Source organism: Leptopilina boulardi, unplaced genomic scaffold (assembly GCF_019393585.1).
Source record: "Leptopilina boulardi isolate dan_hultmark-lab unplaced genomic scaffold, ZJU_Lbou_2.1 LbouV2_370, whole genome shotgun sequence".
Taxonomy (NCBI): domain Eukaryota; kingdom Metazoa; phylum Arthropoda; class Insecta; order Hymenoptera; family Figitidae; genus Leptopilina; species Leptopilina boulardi.
The window spans coordinates 436,427-454,146 of NW_026137941.1; the positions used below are offsets into that span (position 1 = coordinate 436,427).

General features: G+C 25.1%; 5 protein-coding genes across 7 annotated transcripts; 1 reads left to right on the top strand and 4 right to left on the bottom strand.

The window, feature by feature from the left end:
• Window positions 1-126: 126 nt before the first annotated feature.
• LOC127287457 (guanine nucleotide-binding protein subunit beta-2) lies at window positions 127-2,408 on the bottom strand. The gene is made up of 6 exons (XM_051314399.1): window positions 2,223-2,408; window positions 1,939-2,084; window positions 1,453-1,752; window positions 1,127-1,328; window positions 490-706; window positions 127-362 (listed from the first exon to the last, which is right to left on the bottom strand). Exons 1-6 carry the CDS (start codon window positions 2,289-2,291, stop codon window positions 256-258), a joined length of 1,041 nt encoding a protein of 346 aa, XP_051170356.1. The 5' UTR covers window positions 2,292-2,408; the 3' UTR covers window positions 127-255.
• Window positions 2,409-3,249: 841 nt separating this feature from the next.
• Window positions 3,250-14,124, top strand: LOC127287438 (procollagen-lysine,2-oxoglutarate 5-dioxygenase). 3 transcript variants are annotated; one of them, XM_051314375.1, is made up of 10 exons: window positions 3,250-3,362; window positions 3,437-3,677; window positions 6,274-6,505; window positions 6,570-6,910; window positions 7,002-7,455; window positions 7,543-7,770; window positions 11,719-12,058; window positions 12,184-12,288; window positions 12,561-12,707; window positions 13,519-14,124. In XM_051314375.1, the coding sequence occupies exons 2-10, from the start codon at window positions 3,443-3,445 to the stop codon at window positions 13,801-13,803; spliced, it is 2,367 nt and encodes a 788-aa protein (XP_051170332.1). In that variant the 5' UTR covers window positions 3,250-3,362; window positions 3,437-3,442; the 3' UTR covers window positions 13,804-14,124. The 3 variants fall into 3 exon arrangements, with proteins under 3 accessions (XP_051170332.1, XP_051170331.1, XP_051170330.1); XM_051314374.1 differs by lacking the exons at window positions 3,250-3,362; window positions 3,437-3,677; window positions 12,561-12,707 and adding exons at window positions 4,560-4,775; window positions 12,763-12,909; XM_051314373.1 differs by lacking the exons at window positions 3,250-3,362; window positions 3,437-3,677 and adding an exon at window positions 4,561-4,775.
• Window positions 7,870-9,756, bottom strand: LOC127287450 (immunoglobulin domain-containing protein oig-4-like). The gene is made up of 4 exons (XM_051314390.1): window positions 9,351-9,756; window positions 8,941-9,130; window positions 8,556-8,705; window positions 7,870-8,357 (listed from the first exon to the last, which is right to left on the bottom strand). Exons 2-4 carry the CDS (start codon window positions 9,112-9,114, stop codon window positions 8,199-8,201), a joined length of 483 nt encoding a protein of 160 aa, XP_051170347.1. The 5' UTR covers window positions 9,115-9,130; window positions 9,351-9,756; the 3' UTR covers window positions 7,870-8,198.
• On the bottom strand, window positions 10,461-11,546 carry LOC127287449 (immunoglobulin domain-containing protein oig-4-like). The gene is made up of 4 exons (XM_051314389.1): window positions 11,385-11,546; window positions 11,072-11,262; window positions 10,856-11,005; window positions 10,461-10,709 (listed from the first exon to the last, which is right to left on the bottom strand). Exons 2-4 carry the CDS (start codon window positions 11,255-11,257, stop codon window positions 10,551-10,553), a joined length of 495 nt encoding a protein of 164 aa, XP_051170346.1. The 5' UTR covers window positions 11,258-11,262; window positions 11,385-11,546; the 3' UTR covers window positions 10,461-10,550.
• A 1,394-nt stretch (window positions 14,125-15,518) lies between the features above and the next one.
• Window positions 15,519-17,681, bottom strand: LOC127287444 (vacuolar protein sorting-associated protein 37A). Its single transcript, XM_051314384.1, has 5 exons — window positions 17,493-17,681; window positions 16,965-17,154; window positions 16,780-16,894; window positions 16,209-16,715; window positions 15,519-16,139 (listed from the first exon to the last, which is right to left on the bottom strand). The coding sequence occupies exons 1-5, from the start codon at window positions 17,579-17,581 to the stop codon at window positions 15,793-15,795; spliced, it is 1,248 nt and encodes a 415-aa protein (XP_051170341.1). The 5' UTR covers window positions 17,582-17,681; the 3' UTR covers window positions 15,519-15,792.
• Between the last annotated feature and the right edge of the window lie 39 nt (window positions 17,682-17,720).

Sequence of the window (17,720 nt, forward strand, 5' to 3'; positions counted from 1 at the left end):
GTTAACGTTTTTATTTTCGTTTTAGAAAGATTTATTTATATAGTTTACGATTTTAATTTTTAATTTTTAATTTTACAATGATTTTGTTTTAAAGAAAAAAAAAATGGAATGACAAAACAAACTAAGTATAAATCACACAATTCGTATTTTTATTTTTCTCAAAAGTATACAATAAATTGATAAACATAAATGTTTTTGTTCGTCAAGATATTACAGGGGATGTGTGTGTATGTGTGTGAAAAAAAAAAAATTTATCTAGACCCAAATTCTAACATGTTGATCCCAGGAGCAGCTTGCCAATGCCATACCATTTGGAGCCATGCAAATGGAAGTCACTCGATTCTCATGTCCAGAAAGTATACCTTTTTGATATAAACAATTTTTTTAAAATGGTAAAAAATTATTTTCAATCATTTTGAATTTTAAAAAATTAAAATTTTTTTTAATTTAAATCTTTTGAATTTGAAATTATTTTCTGTTTTTTCTTACCATTATGCTGATTTTTCAAGGTATCCCAGATGTGAATTGAATTGTCATCGCTACCACAGAACAAAAATCTACCGCTGAGAGAAAGAGAACATGATGTGAATCCTGGATTTGAATTTGGTGGCTTGAATGTTGCTAGCTGTTGATCCGATCGTAAATCCCACAACCGAGCTGTTTTATCTTCGGAGGCTGTTACAAAACCATTACTCGAGGGATGATACTGTAAGAGATTTTTTTTTTGTTTTTTAATATTATTTTTATAAAAGTATTTTTCTTCATTAATTTTTTTCTCTTTTTGTTTTATCTAAAAGTAGAGAGAGACCGATTATATATTTTTATTTCATTATTTCTCTATTCCTCTTTTTTTAAATTTAAAAAATTTTTACTATTTGATAATAAAGTAACAGCTTCTTAAACATTTACAATATTTTCACGTTTCCGATAACGATGTCCGATATTTTTTTTATAATAAATCAACAGCACTTAAACGTTTACAATATTTTACGTTTTCGATAACGATTTTGTTGTCCGATATTTTTCTTTTTTTTTTTTCTAAAAATAGAATCGGTTTCTAATTTATATTAAAAAAAAAAATTTTCGTTCTAATTTTTAAAAATTCTTTTCTTAAAAAATAACTTACACAAACGGAATTAACATCCGATTCGTGTCCAAAGAATGTCTGTTTTGCGTTTTCTTCTCTCATATCCCAAAGTTTGCAAGTTCTATCAACTGAGCCAGTTACATAGGTACTAAAATCCGGTCCCAAACTCATGGTGCAAACATCTCCAGCGTGCGCACAAAAATCTGTTGTCTTTTTATTTGCCTCCAAATCCCATATACATCTAAATTTTTGGCAAAAATAATTTTTTTTTTTTTTATTGAAAAATTAATTTTTATTAATTTTTTTTTTTAGAAAATAAAACAAAAATTCACTTTTTTTTTTAGAAAATAATTTGGTTTACCTACACTTTCATATCACCGGAACCGGTAATTAATTTCTTATCGTCGAGGAATCGACACGATGAAAGAAATCCTTCATAGCCAAGTAATTCGCGCACCATTTTAGCCGATCCAGTGGAATCGCGATTATTAACATCGTAAACGGTGCACATGTTATCCATTCCACCACAAGCCACAAAATTTCCCGAGGGAGAAAATGCAACAGACATTACCCACGCTGATCGTAATGGAATAACTTGAACCTTATTTCCTGTCCATGAATCCCAAATAATTAATTTTCCATCCAATGATCCTGTCACGCAATGTCTGAAAAAATTACAATTTTTTTTTTAAATTAACAAATACAAAATATTAATTAAAAATAAGTTAATAATTTTTTTTTAAATAACTATTTGAATATTTTATTTATTGTGGAAAAATATTTTTTCAAAATTTTTTTTTATTAGAAGTAAAATAACGAGAAGAGATTTTTTTCTAATTTGAATAACTGACCTACTATCTCCACTGTAATGAACTGAATTCACTTTGTTAATATGTCCTTTCAGCATTTTTTTTGTTGACATTTTCACTTTTGGAGCATCACCTACACTTCCGCATGCTTCTTCCAATGTGGTGTCTTGTTGCTTTTTCTGATCTTCCTAAATTTTCAAAATTGAATCTTAATTTAAATACACCTCAATTTTAAATATTAAAAATTCACCTATTTTATTTTCTATTTTTTTACTTTTAAAAGAGTGAATAAAATTGTATTTTAAAAAATATGAATTATTATCTACCTTGCACTTGTTGATTAAATCTTCGAGTTCTTTTTTCAGGGCAGTCGTCTCTGGATCCTCCTTCCCCATTTTTTGAACGTTTCTTTTTTTTTCTTTTTTTTTTTTAAATACAAGAAGTGACTAGTTCAGAATCGAGCGTAAACTAACAATAAATTGATGAAAACGAACCAAGAGAACTAGTTTCCGTCAAAATGCAAAAGAAGCCTCAGTAGCGACTACTGCCCCAGTAATCATATTAAATCAATGTTTAATCCCATTTGTTGGACATTACCTCAGCTCTATCGCGTAATTTAATTACACAATTTTTTTTCTCTTTTTTTTATTATTATTAAAAAAAATAAATAAATAATAGAATACATTGAATAATTTTGATTTGAATATTATTGTTTCGTTGTTAATTTTTTGTCTTTCCTCATAATAATACAACTTTCGATTATTTTTATTTTTTTTTTTTTTTTGATGGGGAAAAAATTAATTTCTTTTTAATTTTCCAACGAAATTGTTTAATAATTTAAAAATGTTTTTTTTTTGTAGCTATGTTCTAAGTGAAAAAAAAGGAAATTTTTGAATTCTTGATTTCCTGTATAAAATTAAAATGCATTGATTTTGATGAATAGATTATTAAAGCGTGAATAAAATTCAGGCAAGCGTAACCACTTCAGACAGTGCTATTGACGAAATATTCATTGATCTAGATTAATTTTTTTTCTTTTGGAAAAAAAAACGATTCGTAGGCATCTACTTTCTCATATAAGTCGCAAATTTCGAACGGTTCATTTCATTTTAGTGAAAATATTTCAAATGGAAAGTTGTTTAAGGAAGTTTGTCTTTTGTTTACTATTAAATCACGTTCAATTCAAATAATTTCTGAGATAATTGTAAAAATCACCGTAATTCTGGTAAATGTTTAAAAAAAATTAATAACACTACATATTAAATTATTTATTTTATTTTTTTTTTTGAATTTTAGTAACAGTAGAGAGTATATAAACAAAAGTCACACATTTTCTTATCGATCTCGATAAGAATGAATAATCGTGACAAGTGAAAGAAAAAATTTTTTTTTTTTAAAAACTATTATTCTTTTTTATTAGTTACTTCTCGATAGTTGAACGAACATATTGTCTCTTTACTTTTCAGGTAACAATAATAATTAAAAAATTTTTTTTGCAGTTTTTACAAAATATTCGATCTAAAAAAATTTTCTTTTTCAGGTAAAAATGAAGAGGATGGGGAAAATTTTGCAATTCTTTAAATTTTTAATTATTTTCTTGCATTCTGTGGAGAGTGATTTTTCTATAAAATGCAATGATACATCGAGGATAAATAATCGTTACGTGAGCAAAAATAATTTCAATTCTTTTTGTGATAATGAAGAAATGAGAGGAGATCCAAGAATTGAACATTGTCAAATAAAGAGGAGAACGTGTTCCTTGATGACTGTGGACACTGATGGTAATTTACATTTTTTTTTATTTTATTTTTTAAAAAACATGGTAAAAGAAAATTAACGATGTTTGCATTTTTAGCTTTTAAGAAATGTTACTTTAAAGAAAAAAATTGAGTAATTAATTATTTTTTTTTAAGTTTAAATGCACAGGAAACTTAAAATAATCCATGATGACTATTATTATGTCATTAATATAAGAGGAAGCTAAAATCTTAATAATTATTAGGCCTCTCGCCGTGTAATTTTATCATATTTTATTATAAAATCTGTTTTATGACTTTTCTTTGTTCAATTTTTTACGTCTGCGAACCATAAGAAAGAACCGGTTTAAATATGACAATTATTTCTCTATAGCCGTTAAGAGATTTTTTTTTTAATTGTAAATTTTTTGTCTAAATGGATTATTTTTGTTAAATTTGAATTTAAACAATTTTTTTTTTATTACAATCTTAATTTTATCTTAATAATTTATTATTTAAAAAAGCAAATTTTTTTTATCTCTATTCAAATTTTTTTGTTAAATCTTTAATAATTTATTATTTTTGTTTTAATTTAAAGAAACTTTTTTTTTGTTGAAAATAATTGCCAAAAACAAAATGAAATTAATTTAAATACTAATTTTATTTTATGTTAAATTAATTTAAATTAGTTTTTTATTTTAATTTTGAAAAAGAGATGCAAATAATTTAAATTAAAAATTATCTTTTTGTAATATTTAATTGCAAAAAAAAAAAAAATGAATAATTTTCATTTTGTGGATTTTTTTTCTAGGTTTTTGTATATTATAAACAATTTTGGAAAAAAAATTATTTTTTTTTAGGGGTATTTTTTGGAGTAGTCAATGTTTTTATGGTGGTTCGTACGTTTATATAGTTTTCGTTCGAATCAAGAATGTGTGTGTGAGCGCGGTTGTCATCGCGTAAACTTCTCATTTCCGTGCGTGGTACATTCAGTAGAAGTTGCATGTCTCTCACGAGATTTTGTCATTTTCCTCCAGTTTTTTAAAAACTGCCCCAGAAAAATGATGACAAGGCATTTAATTATTTTGTGTATATTAATATTTATATCGGCAGCCTGCGAAGTTAAATCCTCATCAAGGGATGGTAAATAAATTTTGTTTATAACCCTCAATTTATTCTTTTTTTTTTGTATAAACAATATTCTTTTCACTTGGGGAAAATTTGATCATTAATTATTAATTTTTTAAATGATAAACACTCGTGTCAGAGGTCGGTGAACATTTAGATGTTTTTTTTATCATTTATTTTAAGCCCCTTTAAAATATAAACAATTCTTATTGACATTTTTTGTAAAAATAATTTAAAAAATATTTTCATATTTTTTTGTACGATTTTTCTGTTAATTTGTTATTTATTAATTCTATCAATTGATATTTTTTTAATTAACTCTTAATTATTCCATTTAGAGTAGATTGATTTAAATGCTTCATGTGTTTTGTATCATTTTAATTAAAATTTAAATTGATTAAAGAAAATTGGATATTTTTTATTTAAAATAAATAATAGAGAATAACATTTAAATTGTTAATTATAAAATACAGTTAAAAGTTATTACAATAATAAATAAATAATATGAAAATTAATGTCAGGAAAAGTAATCTGTTATGTTTTTTCCATTATTTTTACGAGTCTGAAAGATTCATTATTGACTAACATTCTGAAAAAGTAATTAAATCTGCTTTTTATGTTTAATAAGAATTATTTATTTATAAGGAAAGAATTGTAAAAATAGACAATTTACAAATTATCTACAAATTATTTATTGATGATTTTTTTTTTACTAATTAACCAAATTTCTCTATATCTACTAATTTTATCTTTTTTTTTATCATATCCGGTTAAATGATTTTCTATAGCCTACGTGACAATTTACATTTAGGGAAAATGATTTTTTTCACCCTTCTCGAGAAAGAAAGAGAGAGAAAAAAAAGTTCTAAATTAGAATTCTAAAAATAGAAACTGATATTCTTAAGCAAGACTTTTTAATAGAGAAAGAGATTTTTTCTCCTTTTTTTTTTTGTTTCTTTTTAAATTTTTCATTGATTCATGTTCAGGACATACAAACTTTTATTTTTATGACTAAAGGATGATAGTATTTTATGATTAGAAAATTAAATAAATAACAAATACTAATTACAATTGCTAATAATAATAATAATAATAATAATAATAAATAAATAACTATGTATAATATTGTGATATCAGCGATCATTTGAAATTGAATCAGAAAATTTTTGCATAATGATACAAGTTAGCCACGTCGAATAAATAAATGTTTCAGCGAAAGAGTTGAAACATGCACTGAACGTAACGCGGTTCGTTGGCGCTACTTTTTTTTAAGATGACATAATTCAACATGTAGTATTCCGCGCCTATAAGATTAAGACGCGATTTGATCAGCGTCCTCTAAACTTCTTCATGCATTATTTTCAGAAGGAAAATGATGTAATTTTAGAATTTCTAAAATAAAAATTGATTGAAAAAAAATATTTAACTATAAAACAGAAATCAATTTTTATATTTCTTAAAAATGATAATTTAATGGATTTTTTTTTTTTTTAACAAAAATTCTTATTTTTAGATGTCATTGTTTTTACCGTTGCAACAAATGATACGGATGGTTACAAGAGATTTATTAGATCAACAAAAGTTTATGGATTTAATGATAAAGTAAATGTTCTTGGATTTGGAGAAAAATGGACAGGTGGAGATGTTCAAAGATTTGCTGGAGGTGGACAAAAATTGAATCTTCTGAAAAATGCTCTCGAAAAATATAAAGAGGATACAAATAAAATTATGATCTTCACCGATGGGTAAGAAACTCGTTTTTTTTTTTTTTTTTTTATAATAAATTTTAATTTTAATTTTTTTTTTCAGTTACGATGTAATATTCCTGACAGATTTGGATAAAATTTTGGAAAAATTCAAAGAATTTAAAGCACGAATTCTCTTTGCCGCTGAGGGAAGTTGTTGGCCAGTTGCATCACTTGCTTCTGAATATCCTTCAATATCAAGAGGAGTACGTTATTTAAATTCAGGAGGTTATATCGGTTATGTTTCTGATATTTATTCATTATTAGCTGATACAAATATCAAAAATGACGATGATGATCAATATTTTTATACAAAAATTTACTTGGACTCTGAATTACGAAATAAACATAAAATCAAATTGGATCATAAGTCGGAAATTTTTCAAAATCTCTACGGAGCTTTAGGTAAATAAATCATTTTGAAATTATAAAGTTAAAATATATATATATATATATATATATATATATATATATAAAAAAAAATTTGATATTTCAGGTGATGTTGAATTAATGTTCAAGGGAAATGAAGCTTATCTTCAAAATAAAGAATTCAATACTGCTCCAATGATTCTTCATGGTAATGGACAAAGTAAAATAGCATTTAATTATTTAGCAAATTATCTTGCTAACGCCTGGAGTCCACAGGATGGTTGCATAAATTGTTGGGACAATACAATTAATTTAGAGGAAGATAAACCTAAATCTTATCCAATAATATTAATAGCTGTATTTATTGTAAAGCCAATGCCATTTTTAGAAGAATTTTTGATAAAAATTCATCAACAAGTTTATCCAAAGGGAAAATTACATTTGTTTATTTATAATAATGTTCCTTATCATAAACAAATGGTTGAAAACTTCATCAATGATTATGGAAATGATTATAAAAGTGTGAAACAAATTTCACCTGATGATAATATTAATGAGGTCAATGCACGCGATTTATCAATGTAGGATATTATTTTCATTTTTACTATTTTATTTCTTTAGTTCATTTTGTTTTTTGAGATTTTTTAAATTTTCTTTGTTTTTTTCAGGGATCGTTGTTTGGCTAAAAAATGTTCTGGATATTTTTCAGTAGATGCCGAAGCACATTTGGATAATAAAGAAACATTGAAATTATTGGTTGAACAACAAAGAGGAATTGTTGCTCCATTATTGGTAAGACCATTCAAGGCTTGGAGTAATTTCTGGGGAGCACTTACTGATGATGGATTTTATGCCCGCAGTTCCGATTACATGCAAATCATTCACAATGAACGAAGGTATGTGAAAATAAATATGAGTAATATATTCGATATTAATTATTATTATTCATTGCTTCTATTAAATGTAAAATCTTAAATATTAACAAATTCTTAAGATCATAATATAATTATTATTTATTTTCATTTTTGATTTTACAAAAAAATTATAATGAAAATTTTTTCTAACAGTTTTAAAAACTAAATACTAAAAATAATAACAAAATTTAAATTAAATTAAAAATTTTCCTCTTTAGAAAAAAAAGGAATAGAATTCTTTTTCTAATATAACTAATTATTAAACTTTAATTTTTAATAAAAACAAAACTTAAAAAGAATTTTAAATAAATTTATAAAGTTTGGGGCGAAAATTGTTTTTCTTTTGTATGCTGTTCTAATTTTGTTTCTTATGAATATAATTTGAAAAAAAAAAACAAATTGTAAATATTTTAATCGAAAACAATAGAGAAATCAGTCTTGAATGATCTACGATCAATACTATACATATTATCAGCCGTGCATTCATAAACTCCAGCATCCATTTGAGTTGTGGGATCAATTTCTAATTTTGATTTTATTTTGTCTTCTCCAATTTGCCACTCGTGAACCTTCAAATATTTTTAATTTTAAACATAAATTAAATTATTTTTCCAAATTAAAAACTATAAATAGTTTATAAATTTTTTTTACTAGAATGTTAAAAAAAATATTTGAAATCACTCTACACTAATATAATATAAATTGCTTTTTTTTATTCACGAAATTCAATGAATAAAAATAAAAAAGAAAATTATTATTAGACTCACGTGTAAATAGAGATGAGTGTAAATTTCATTTCCATCTTTATACCATGTTATGTGAGGTCGTGGAGTTCCACGAGCCGTACAAAGAAAAGCAATTTTGTGCCCAAGAACGTATTCCAAATCAAAATGTGAAGCAAGTATAATTTTCGCTCCCTAAGAGAGGAATAATTTTTTTTATTTTAATTTTTGAATTGCACTTTTTAATTAGATTTTTTATTTCTAATTTTATTTTTTAACTGCTATTCTAATAAAATCAGGAATATTTAATTTTCTTTTTAAATTTAAAATTCACTTTTAGTATTTATTTATTAATTAAATTATGCATAATTAATTTTTTTTTAATTTTCAGAAACAATTGTATTTAAAAAATTTTCATATTCAAACTCACGTGTTTGTTATTGTAGTAGTTATCACTTTCTGAATCGCGATATTTTCCTGTTATTGGCAATCCAATTTGAACACGAGACCTGCTTTTACCTCTGGCGCGTCCTCTTCTTGCCGAGATTTCTTGACAGATTAAAAGAAATACTGCCAGAAATAGAATAAATGATGTACGGGACATGACTTTTTGGATAATCCTGAAAAATTTATAAATTTCTCTTTTTCTTCTTTCTCTTATTATTGAGAATTTGGAGAAAAATTCTTATGAAAAGAGATTTTTCAATTAATTTTGTCAAATTCGGATAAATTTTCAATTTTTATTTCTAATTTTTCATTCTCTTTTTGAAAGTGATTGACCTTTTTTTTATTTAAAAGGAACAATTACATTTTTTGAGTTTAAAATTTTCAATTACTTACACTTGTAGAGACGGCGTTTGTCAACGATACAGAACTCCGATGTAACTGACTAGCCTCTGGTCTATTACTTCGTATCCTCTCCTATTCTATCTATTACACTGTTATAGTTGATATCTCTAATATGCGTTTATATTAAATCCAAATTTAGGTCCCGATTTAATATCTTTAGATTCAAATTTTATTCGACTATAGAGAAATTATAGAAAAAGAGAAAAAAAAATTATTCAACGTTTTGTTAACTTTCTTTTGAAAAAATTTGTTTCTTTTTTTTTATTATTACAACTGTTTTACTGATCCTGTTCCTCTTTTCAAATCAAAAGTGGTACAGGAAAGAAGATTAATTGTAAAATTGCGCCCAGTGATTCGAAAGATCTCATTCTTCTTTTTTTTTCTTTCTAATATTATGAGTTTGACTTTCAGTAATAAACCGACATATATAAGTGAAAATTAAATATGTCCCGGCTGTTTGAAGTAACAGATACATTACCCCACTCAGATCCAATTATTTCCTAATAAAAAGGATCTAGGGGAACCTTTGTTGTTATACTGTCTACGCAGTAAACCCGCGCAAGAGTAAAGAAAACCGAAAATACATTTTGATTCAATTTTTGGAAAAACTTTGGTTAATATTAAAAAAAAATAAAAATTTAATTTCTATGAATTTATAGAAAACTGATTACAATATTTTTTATTTTACTATTTTTAGATCAAATTATTTCCTTTTTTTTGATAATTGCAAAATTTGCATTTTTATTAATTTACTAATTATTTTTTCTTTTTTTTTTTTAATTAGATATTGAAGTAAAACTCGTTTAATTGTTAAAAATAATTTATTTCTCATTTCAAAATTTTATTTATAAACTATAGCTAACAAAGTAAATAACGATTCAAAATCAATTTAGAATATTTTTTTTTTATTTTGATTCCTAATTATTAGTTGAAATAAAAATAAAAGTTAAAATTTTCTATACTATCCTAATTTATTTTTTGTTTTCTGCTCTTAAAATTTTTTTACAATAATGATGGAATTAGAAGAATTTAGAGAAAAGTTAAGACAGTTTTATTTTTATAATATAAATCCTAGAAAATTGGATAAACAAATTTAATCGATACAAAAAAAAAAAAAAAAAAAAAAAAAAAAAAAAAAAAAAAAAACTCTGCCTTCGTTGTTAAATTAATGTAATTTAAGCTAAATTAAATTTAATAGGAGAACATAACATAATCGGTTTTAAAACCACGTCGATCCACTGCATACTGATTATCAGCTTGACATTCATAATATCCCGCATCTTTTTGTGTTGCAGGATCTATTTCCATTTTTGATTTTACTGTATCATTTCCAATTGGCCACTCGTGTACCTGTAATTAATTTTTCAATTTAAAATTCTCCTAGTGGAATTTATTTTAATGCTCAATTATTCTTTAGAAATTATTTCCATTTATTTGGGAAAATTTAATTTTTCAATATTAGATAATGAAATTTTTTTTTTTTTGTTCTCTCCTACCTGAAAAAAGTTGTGATGATACAATTCGATACCGTCTTTGAACCAAGTGATTTCAGGTCTTGGAAGACCAATAGCCATGCAGAAAAATGTAATTTTTCTACCCAACATATAATCTAACTCAAAATGAGAAGATTTTACGATTTTTGCTCCCTGAAAACGTTTTTTTTTTTAATTTTCAAAAATAAATTTTTCATTTCTTTTTTTTTTTGAACTTACATCCTTGTTTTCATAATAATTAACGCTGGCAGGATTGCGATTGAGATTTGGCATATTATGGATTCCAAATCGATTAATATTCCCTATTCTACCTCGTCGACCACCACCTCTACCACCGCCCTTCGCAGCATCCACATAAATAGCGGCAATTGTCAGCATTAGCAAACAAACCCACCATTTCATCATTTGCCCTTTTTTTTGGAGAAAAAATTTTTTTTTACTAATTAGACAAAATCGATTATTCTTTTTTTTTAAATTGAAAAAAAGGTTTTCTTACCCGTTTTTTTTTAAATTGAAAAAAAGGTTTTCTTACCCGTTTTTTTTCTTTTTTTTAACGAAAACCTCTGCGATCTCCGCTGACAATGTGTGCACTGAATGGAAAAACGTTTGTCCCTTAGAGCCTAAAATATGAATGGACCAAACTAGATGGAAACGCAAGCACTGGTGTGGTGAGAGAGTTATGAATCTCAATTGGATAATTATGCATAACCCATTGCCAGCGAGCTCATCACCAATCACGACGATATAAAATGATGGCTTGCCAAAACATTAAAAATCTTTTTTTTTTTTTCAGAGAAAAATTGAATCGAAAATCATTTGTGAAATAAATTTTTCTAATATTGTTTTTTTTTTCTTTTCTTTTACAGGGGACTGTGGAACGTGCCATTTATTAACAGCTGCTATTTAATTAATTCAACCATCATTAGCAATAAAAAAACGCGTCCATCGTATCATCACACATTAAAACATACAAAAGAGGAACTTGATCCGGATATGGCTTTTGCTTTGAATAATAGACTGAATGATGTATTTATGTACATCAGCAATAGATTAGATTTTGGACATTTAATTAATCCTGAGACATTTAATATATTGCGCACCAATCCTGATATGTATCAAATTATTGATAACAAAATTGATTGGGAAATGAGATATATACACGAGAATTATTTTGAAAATTTTGAAACTGATGTAAAACCCATGCAGGTAAGATTTATTATAATTATTTTCAAATTAGTACTGAATTAAAATTTTCACTAATGAATATTATAATTTTTATTTAATAATTAAGACATTTATTTCGTTTATGTTTAATTAATTTAATTTTTCAGCCCTGTCCTGATGTTTTTTGGTTTCCTATTGTCAATACCAGAATGACGAAAGAACTGATTGAAATAATGGAGAATTATGGAAAATGGTCCGATGGTTCGAATCAGGTAGAAAATTCTGTAAAATTTTTTACAAACCGAATATGAAAATTCAAATCACAGAATTTTTTTTTTAAACTATTTTAACTAATTTAATAATTTTTCTAATTTCTATAATTTAGATTATAGTTTAATTCAGAAAAGAATTTAATTAATTTTTTAAATCTAGGATTAAAATTCATTTTTTTTTTTTTTAAATATTTAGTGGGAAATAATAATGTACGTATCTAGTTTGTATTTGTTCAATATGTTTATTTAGCATTAATAGAAATTCTTAACAGGATTCAAGATTAAAAGATGGTTATGAAAATGTACCAACGCGTGATATTCATATGAATCAAGTGAATTATGAGTCACAATGGCTTTATTTTCTGAAGGAGTATGTCAGACCTTTACAGGAGCTTGTATTCATCGGCTACTATCACGATGTAAGATATAATTTGATTTTCAAAATAATCAATTTTTTTTTTCCATTATTTTCAGGATAGCAGACTCGAAGGTGGCTATGAATCTGTTCCTACGCGCGATATTCACTTGAAACAAGTTGATTTAGATAATGAATGGTTAAATTTTCTTGTAACATACGTGGATCCCTTAGTTGAACTAGCCTTTCAAGATTATGACGAATACGTAAGCGTAATAAAAAAAAGAAAAAAGTTATGGGAAATTTTTGTTTTGTTTTTTTTTTTTCAAGTATCATGCACTTAAATGAGCTTACATCACAATATGAGGGGAAAAAAAATTGTTGCTTTTCTAAAACGGTGGATTTCTTTTTTACTTTACAAAAAGAAAAATGTAATTTTTGTTGCATATCATTTTAAAACAATATTTACAATTTAATTATTCTTTTTTTTTCCTATAATAATTTTCCCTATCATGGAAAATCACTTGTAATATTTTAAGAAAGGTGATGGAAATGTTGCTTAGAAGAGCGTTAAATGTTGTTTGTGCCTTCCTAAAAAAAAAACAATGTTTTAAAAACTAATTTTAAAATTGTCAGAATTTCAAAATTTTTCAAATTCTTTTTTTTCTTATTTAACAGTGTGTTAATTTTCTGTAATTTTAAATTAATTTGTAATTAGTTTAAATTGAATTGAAATTAGTTTTTTTTTTAAATTATGTGTGATTTCTTTTTTTAAATTGTTAAAATAATCAAATTTGGTTTCGCTTGATATTTGTTGTAAATTTTTTTTTAATTTCAAAGAAAATGATTAATTTTATTTTCATCATATGTTACAGCCTCCGAGATCATTGATGAATTTTGTTGTTCGTTATAAACCTGAAGAACAACCGTCATTGAGACCACATCACGACAGTTCGACATATACAATTAATATCGCTTTAAATCGTGCCGGCATTGATTACGAGGGCGGTGGTTGCAGATTTATTCGTTACAATTGTTCAGTGAAAGATACAAAACCCGGATGGATGTTGATGCATCCTGGAAGATTGACACATTTTCATGAAGGTTTGACTGTGACAAAAGGAACACGTTATATAATGATTTCCTTTATTGATCCTTGAAACAAAAAAAAAAGAAATTCATTTTAAGAGAGCAAAAGCACTGTTAAATTAATTCTAAAACAAAACAAAAAAAATATATATAAGAATTTTTTTTTTTAATTTTTATTGAAAGCAAATTTGTAATTTAAATTTAGCAATTTTTTAAGAAATCCGAAAAAAATGATTTTTTAATTTCTCTTAATTTTGTAGAAAATTTTTTTTTTGTATTTGATTTAAAATGGCAATTTCTTTTTTCGAAAAAAAATTGATATATATGAAATAAATTTTTAAAAATATTAATATTTACAAATTTTAAAATAAAAATGTGATTTAAATATTAAATTGAAAGATATTTCAAATCAACGATATTAAAATTAGGTAGTGAATTAAAATTTTACGTGCATAAATTGGACCAAAAAAGAAAGGAAAATATTTTTAAAATATTATAAATATTTTTCTTATTAAATACAAATAATTTAATAATTATTACTTAAATGTGAATTAAGTTATTTTTTTAAATATTTTTTTTTTTTAGTATAAATAGCTTAATGAGACGTTCATTTTAATATTTAAAAAATTTTCAATTCTTTTTCCAATTGAAACATTTCTAAAATTACAAAAAGCAAAATAGTGTTAATAGAAAATACAATAATTAAACGCACATATCTGAATAAAATTTTTCAACGAATTAGTTATTTTAATATATTGAAAAAATTTAATATTTTTTACTTTAAGAGCATCGATTTAATGTTTTTTGTAAATATGTAAACATGTACTAATTATAAATATAGATATTAAATAATGTTAATGTGCTAAAAAAAAAAACAAATGGTAGAAGAAATTTTTCAAATGAAAATCCACATTTAGAGTTATAAATATTTTTTTTCGAAATCTATTATAATACAGTCAATAATATTTAGTGCTGAAGAAATTTAATATAATAATTATATTATACAGTACTATGTAATATTGTATAATATTACATATTATATTATTATAAATCATTAATGTAAAGCGTCAACTTTTTTTTTTTTTAAACGTGATTCCATTTAAATACACAAGCCGAGTTTTTTTTTTTCACTAAAAAATAAAGTACGTGACAAAGTCTTACGATAGACTTTTTTTTTATATTAAAAAAGATATCTAAAATTCACTTAAAACTTTAAAAACAACTTTCAATACTGTAATATCGACTTTTAGAAATAAAAATAAGACAAGTTTTAGGCACACTCACGCAGTTGTAATATATTTTTTAATTTTCAAAGCGAGTCATTTTTTTTATAAAAGAATGTAAAAGCATGATTCTTGAATTAATCATAATTTTTCTATATTGCCGTAGTTTTTCTTTTTTGGGATTCATTAAAATCCTGTACATTTATTTTACAAATAGGAACATCAATTAGAAAGAAAATTGTTTTTTTTTTAATCGCACTCTTAAAATCTTTATTTACATATGGTAGAAAAAAAGTCTCCGTTAAAATTGAGAAATGGGTGTACCTTTTCACAGCGCAACACCTTAAATAATAATTATAATAATAATATCTCATAGCGCTTAGGTTTTACTTTCTATTGAATATAATTTGTCAAATTTATTGACTTTCTAGAACACTTCTATTATTATTTGAAGCATGAAAGCATTTTGTTTTTTTTTCGAAAATTCGCTGCGTTTGACGTTATAGGACGCTTTTTTTTCTGTCGAAAAATTTTAATTAACCGTGAATGACAATGATTCGATGATTTACAATATATACATCAGCAACGGTTTTTTTTTTTTTTTTTAATGATTTTAAAAGGCTCGGACGCTGATTTTTCATAATTTTTCTTTTATTTGGAATGTTGATGTTTAGAATTGAAAAGCATTGGTTTTTTTACTAAAACTTGAATTTTCAACGAATTTCTAGGAAACTGAAGAAAATTCGTCTGATTTAACTAAAAGAGATATGTACAATTTGTTCGTATTTATATTAATAGAAATTATGCTTTTTTTGTATTTAAGTTTCATTTTTATTTTTAGAAACCAGCTCGTTTTAATTCATTTAATTGATGAGCAAGTTTTTCTTCCTTGGTTCTTCTAGCTTGACCCAATTTTCGACATTCAATATATGTACTTAAAAAACGTTCAACGTCAATTTTACGATTAAGAAAATCTTCAGCTATTTTTTCACTTTTCTCATGACTTTCATCGGCGGCTTTTTGTAAACATTGTTTTATATGATCGGGTGTGAATACTTCCGATAAATTATTATATTTACGTAATAATTGATCGTAACGTGCCTTTAATTCTTTGACAGTTTCAACTTTATTTCTAACTTCATCTTGAAGTTGTTTTAATTCTTCTTCTTTCACGAGATTCGCAGCTAAAAAAGAAAAAAAAAAAAATCGAAAATTAGTTTCGTAAAAGAAAATAAATATGAAAGAAAACTTACCTGCAGTTTTTTGTACCCAGTCAATTGTATCCTCAACTGCTGTATCAATATCTTTTAATTGTGGATGTAATTCTAAAAATTCATCAATTTTTTCATCATTTCCATTAAATTTCTTCAATTCCTCAATTGTTAAATTATTCAATTCGGGGAAAAATTGTGATACAATTTGATTTTGCATTGGTTGTTGAATGTTTATATTGACATGATGTAAATTAGAATAAGTATTTGCATGTGGATTTGTTGTATATTGAATTGGATTTGAATTGTGTAGACTTCGAGTGTTTGTCACGTATGTTGAATGATGCGATGATGTTGCACATGATTGTGTTTTATTGTCCGAAATATAAGTATTGCCAGAATTTGTATAATTATAATTGAATATAGGTGAATTCGTATTTGGCGATGAAAATTGAGGAAATTGAGAATTATAATAAGAATTATAGGATGTCGATGGAAGTTCAAAATATGGATTAAGAGCATATGATGGCGAACCTCTTCCAGCTATGTCTGAAAAAAATAAAAATTCAATTAATTAACGATAGAGTTTTTAAAATTAAAAAAAAACAATTACCAATGTGTTGTACAGCAGAAGGTGGTGAATTATCTTCTAAAAGTTGAGGTGGATTTCTACTGAATTCTCTGATAATAGCCTGAACAACACGACCAAGATCGCTATGAACTGTAAACTGAGAATTTTTATTTATTAAAAAATTTTAATCAACTAGAAATAATATTTTTTTTTTTAATATATCTTACATGCAGTAGTCCGGGTGCACTCGTGATTTCACTGTGTTCATTACACCAAGGATGTGTTATCGGAGGTGTTACCCGAAGAACAGGCTTCTCCAGAGGAAATTCCGGTGAGAGTGAGACCAAAATAGCCATTCGCTTATCTCCAGCATCAAATTGTACTTGATACTCCACATCTTCTCTTAGTTCTAAAACACTGAATCATTTTTTTTTCTAATTATATAAATCCCTGAATCGACAACGTTAATTTAAAAAAAACATCTGCTACTTTGATACAAAAAAAAAAAATTAATAAAATGAATTTATTAAATTACAAAATAAAAAAAAATTTCTAAATCAAATTCCATGATTTTAATTTCAATTTACAACGAGAATGACAGATGAATTTGAAATATTAGTCATCAAATAATTACTGATATGAAACAGCTTAGCTCTTATATTTGTCATATATAAGAATCTTTATAACAAAGCCAAATGTTAATAGACGAGGTTAACTTAAAAGGTTAATTTAAAAATTGAAAAATTTTTACTTACTTATCGTTAAAAATTTTCAATGTATCAATTTGTCGTTTTCTCTTGACGGCGGCATTTTCATTTTCTCCACGGAATATTCGCGATAACATTTAAATGCCTTAAATTTGGATAAATCATTCGCTTTTTTCCACAATAGCAATATACTAAAACCACTGTCAAAAGTTGTAACCACAGCAGAAAAACAGCTGTTTTCAATTATAGTTAACTTCAGACAGGAAATAAGTGTAG